The following is a 4,725-nucleotide window of genomic DNA, read 5'->3' on the forward strand; positions in this document are numbered from 1 at the left end:
AAAATTATTAAATTACTTATATATGGGTTTCAATTATCAAATTTTTACCTAGATTTCGTTTAACTAAATTACTAGACATGGATATTTTTATTAATTTAACAGTGCTACTTTGCATACATTTTTTACATTTTTCCATGATCATCAATATAAAAATGTCCAAAGGTGTTGTTAATAGTGTGATCACGGGTATGGCAAACTGCCATGACAAGAGAGAGAGAGAGAGAGAGTTAATAAATAACTCCTTTGGACTATTGTGCTATGATGGTGAAAGGTAAAAATGTAAAAAAAAAAAAACCGTGTGGATGTGAAGGTGCATAGAACTGGCACTATTTAGAACATAACTTATTTTTAGATATTCTAATTATAAAAAGAATCAAGTTTCTCTCCACCCACAATGAATTGGATCATTATCACCCACAGTGAATGGGATCCGTGGAGAGGAAGAGAACAGGAACAGGTATTGAGAGTATATTTTGGAACATACTAAAACCCTAGAGAGGTTTGTGAATCCTAGAATGATGGGTGATTCGTCCTCTATGAGTGAAGGAAAACTTCACCCTTTAAAAAGATTGACCTTTTCAAACATTTCTCAAAGCTTTAGCTTTTCAAGTGGTGATTATATTCGCACAAACACAACTTCTTGCTGAGTTGATTGGTTTTTGCATGTAGAGTACAGGTTCCAAGAAAGTCATCGAGTTAAAGTACCCCTTTCCCCCTCTTCCCCTCCCTCTTGTAGCTAAATGGAATGGCCCATGTTCCAAACAAGATATGTAATTGGTCAGCACCGAAGGAAACTCTCCCTAGCTATAACCCTTACCCTTTTAATTTGTCAACTTAACATGTAAGCATTCCCACAAAATTGACTTCCAGGTAAGCCAATCTAGAATTCTCCAGAACCCAAAAAACCGAATATCCGTAGATCCATGAATTCTTCTGAAACCACATAGATTTTGAAATCAAAACCTTCTATAGCACAGTAACTTGAGGTTAATAGTATATTGAATATCCCAAATACACATATACAGTGTCTCCAAACAAATGGTATCAAAACTCGAGCTCTTCTTTTGAGATTGGTGTTTAGTTTGTGTGATTACACTTTCATCAAAACAGAAAAAAAAAAAAAAAAAAACCCAGGCTCCTCCGCAGCATGGTGGTGCATGCTGCTATGATCTATTGGGCCGTGTTGGACATCTTCCAGCTGATTTTTCGAACTCAATTCAATCATTTTTTAAAAAAAAATTCGGACGGTTGAATATCATACTTGCCAGGTGGCAACATCCTGCAATTTTAGGGAATTTGGAGAGGATTTTTGTTTTTCTCTTACAGGGGAAAAATGATTGTAAGTTGCAACTCCACCAAGTGTGAGTGTGAGTGTGAATGTGAATGGAATGGTAGGAATCGCAACTAAATTGATCCATTTAATGAAAGATTAGGCAATGACAGAACAGAGGTGTGTGGCTATCCAATAGCACACATCAAAGCTTTTTATTCATGGAGAACATTCATCACTCTCAAAACAAGAAAGCCAACTAAAACAATAACCAAATTAAGAAAACAAAAAAGAAGCTTTCTATAATCGCCATACAAGCCTGTTTTCAAGTGAAACAACAATTTTAAATGATCAAAGAGGAGTCTTTTAATGACATCTTCCAACTTCCTTATTCCTTCATCCACAGTTCTAAGATTTTGGCTTCAATGTGAATAGATCTTGAGACTAAGGGATTTGTTGATCCATGATTTCCAGCTACCATTCCCCTTCCGAGCAGTATTAATCATCGCCTTCCGTGTCGGTTTCCCAGCTTCGACTGGAATCTCTCCTCCTTCCACCGACCTGGTTGGCTCAGGTTTCTTGCACAGAACGAAATTCCTTCCTCCCCCGGATCCAATGGTCTCCCACGGACTCAAAGCTGCAAAAGCAAACCCCACAAAAATTATGAACAAAAATTCAATTTCAGCCAAAAACAAAAAGCAGAATCAAATAAAAACCTTGAGAATCCAATGAAGATGGTTGTGTTACAATACCATCAGCTCCGGCATTGGCGCAATAGAGGAGAAAATTATTCAGATCAGAGCCGAGAACAGGGAGACGACCTTCGCGAGCATAAGATTTAAGAGCGGTGTCGATGACCGCGGCGACGAGCTCTCCCTCATTGACAACGAATCTAAGGGGTCCTGCACTTCCAAGGACATTGATGGTGATCAAGAGGCGGTTGCCCTTGACGTTCTGGTTCTTCTTGGGCTTCTGAAGCAACATTTTTTCTTTTTCTTCTTCTATTTGGTGTTTCTGATCGAATGCGCTAGCAAAATAACTAAAAAGATGAAGGGCTATGAGAATCGAATCAAAAGCAAAAGAAACGAAACTCGATAAGATTAGAGATTAAGGCGATGATGGATCGAAGAAAAGGTGAGATTGGGTAGGAAGTAAAATGGGTTGATTCCTTTAGGGATCAAGGCCAAGGCAGCGGTAGTACCAGCCTTGCTTGCAGGAACCGAAGGAGAAAACAGAGGCCGCAGAGAGAGGAAGACGGTTGTGTAGGTGTTGATGGGCTACTCCGAAGACAGAGTGAGAGGAAAACTGCGCGGCTGGGAATCGCGCGGTTGCCCTCGCAGGGTGTGAGTAAAGCATGAAATCACAAACAACAGTTTCCACCATTCACAACGGCCAGAGTGAGAAAGAGAAGGAATTTGGGATTCTATAAAACCTGAAAGCGTATTAATATCAGAAAAGGAAAGACAGAATACAAGAGAGATTTTTGATTTTGGAGTCTTTCTACCCAGAGAAGGAAGATTATAAATCAAGAAGAAGAAGAAGAAGAAGAAGAATAGAGAGAGAGAGAGAGATCGATTGAATTGAATAGAATAGAATAGAATTGACTTGAATTAAACTGAAAGAGATGGAGGCCAATTGCTGCTCCTCCGAAGCCCTTTTTATCTTAGCGTTAGGGTTTGGATCTGTGAAATTGTTTTGACTTTAGGGTAACGTAACGTAACCTCCCTCACCCCTTTCTCTCTTCTGGGGTTTGGGAAGGCAAAGGCTCTCTCTTAATCTGCTCTGGTTGAAGAAGGTTTTCCTTCTGCAAGAACGGTTCCTATTTAATCTTGTAAAACGGCAACCGCTTAATATAGAGAATGTTTCTTGGTCCAACTTTCCCAAGGAATTAGGATCTTTACTAGCTTAGCGTTAAAGCTTTGAAGTTATACTTCAAGAGTGACTCCAACACGGAATGGTTGGACCAACTAGAACCGATCGAACAAATCTGGATAAAATCAAAATTGAACCATTATTGGGTGGTTTTGTAGTAGGGTTTTTGGAGTCCGATAAAAAATTGAACCAATCGGGCTGACCGAATTGCTTGATTGAAATAAAAAAATCAAACCGAATTCGCACTAAATCGAAAATTTGTATCAGACGACGGATATTGATAAAAATCCAAAACCACCCAAAACTGAATTTGACCTAGTGTTATAACAAAACCGGTTTAGTTTAACCAAATTCGGACCAAACCGACTGATTGAACCCTTACATTAGAGGGTAAGTATGTGATGTAACAATGTTTGTTTGTAGGATGAATCTAGGCCATCCAATATATGGAATGGAATAATGTCATATCTTTTTAATACGGATAATAATATAATAATAATGGGTAGCTTTTGAACCATGAAGTACCATATTTGCTTTGTGGTAGCGGTGGAGCTAAAAAGCTAATCTCATTATTGTCCGCATCAACGAATCTATGAGACATTTATGGGACCTGTTTTGATGGTAGAACATGATTCGTTTAGCTCTAATCCTAACCCCAATTCTATGTAATTGAGATAAAAATAAAAAAATAAACAATTAAAAAAACATAGGGCAAGGGATCGCTGCATGGTCATGAGAGCATCCCTGGTTTGAGGTATCGGTATTGTATCGCCAGTACATATACCAGTTTCATTAGTCACTGATTCCAACACTGTGCTGGTGAATCAGTATGGACAAGAGGTGAAATAGTCAAAAAACCCATTTTTTAAAAGAAAAATCAAGGACAAATTTATTTGATACAACCAATTTGTGTCGATACCGTATTTATATCGTATCAGTTGTAGATGTGATACCTGATTTGATACCGTGCACTAAAACCATGAGAGCATCCGTAGAGGCGTATAATTGGATGGGATTTTTGAATTCATGGGATGCTAAACAGTCATTCTGTGTCTCGAGAGAGGAACCATGCAACTAGGTAGCATTCCTTCTCTCAAAAATATATTTTATGGGAGAGGGTTGGGTATGATAACTAGCGGCATCCACCAATCAAAGGGCTGGACACAAAAAGTGCAAAAGAATCTCTTCCAAACGGGGAGGAGTGAGGATGACACATGCTGGATACCCTGAGCAGGCTAATGCCCAACCTTTTCCCATATTTTATTTTGACAAAAGTTTCCCTTTGTAACTTGTAAGGGTGTTTTTTATTTGAACATCGAATTTCCATCATATAACATACCTAGAAGATGATTTAAATAGATCACATTATTAATGAGAAGTAGTTCTTTGTCCGAGAGTGTGGCCTACGCTAGCACTCTCATGTTTCTATCTCTCTCCTCCTCAAAACAAAGGGACCGAGGTGTTTTTCATATGGAGAGGAGAGAGATAGATAGACTCATGGGAGTGTGGCCTCCCAGAGGGAGAACTTTCTCCCAAAAATTTATGTCTAAATTCGATCATTTAAATCTGATTTATTGGTATTC

General features: G+C 38.6%; 1 protein-coding gene across 1 annotated transcript; it reads right to left on the reverse strand.

Annotated features, from left to right (window-relative positions):
* Positions 1-1,571: 1,571 nt before the first annotated feature.
* Positions 1,572-2,831, reverse strand: LOC122653061 (uncharacterized protein At4g22758-like). Its single transcript, XM_043846994.1, has 2 exons — positions 2,023-2,831; positions 1,572-1,907 (listed from the first exon to the last, which is right to left on the reverse strand). The coding sequence occupies exons 1-2, from the start codon at positions 2,252-2,254 to the stop codon at positions 1,693-1,695; spliced, it is 447 nt and encodes a 148-aa protein (XP_043702929.1). The 5' UTR covers positions 2,255-2,831; the 3' UTR covers positions 1,572-1,692.
* Positions 2,832-4,725: the final 1,894 nt, after the last annotated feature.

This window comes from Telopea speciosissima, chromosome 2 (genome assembly GCF_018873765.1).
Source record: "Telopea speciosissima isolate NSW1024214 ecotype Mountain lineage chromosome 2, Tspe_v1, whole genome shotgun sequence".
NCBI lineage: Eukaryota > Viridiplantae > Streptophyta > Magnoliopsida > Proteales > Proteaceae > Telopea > Telopea speciosissima.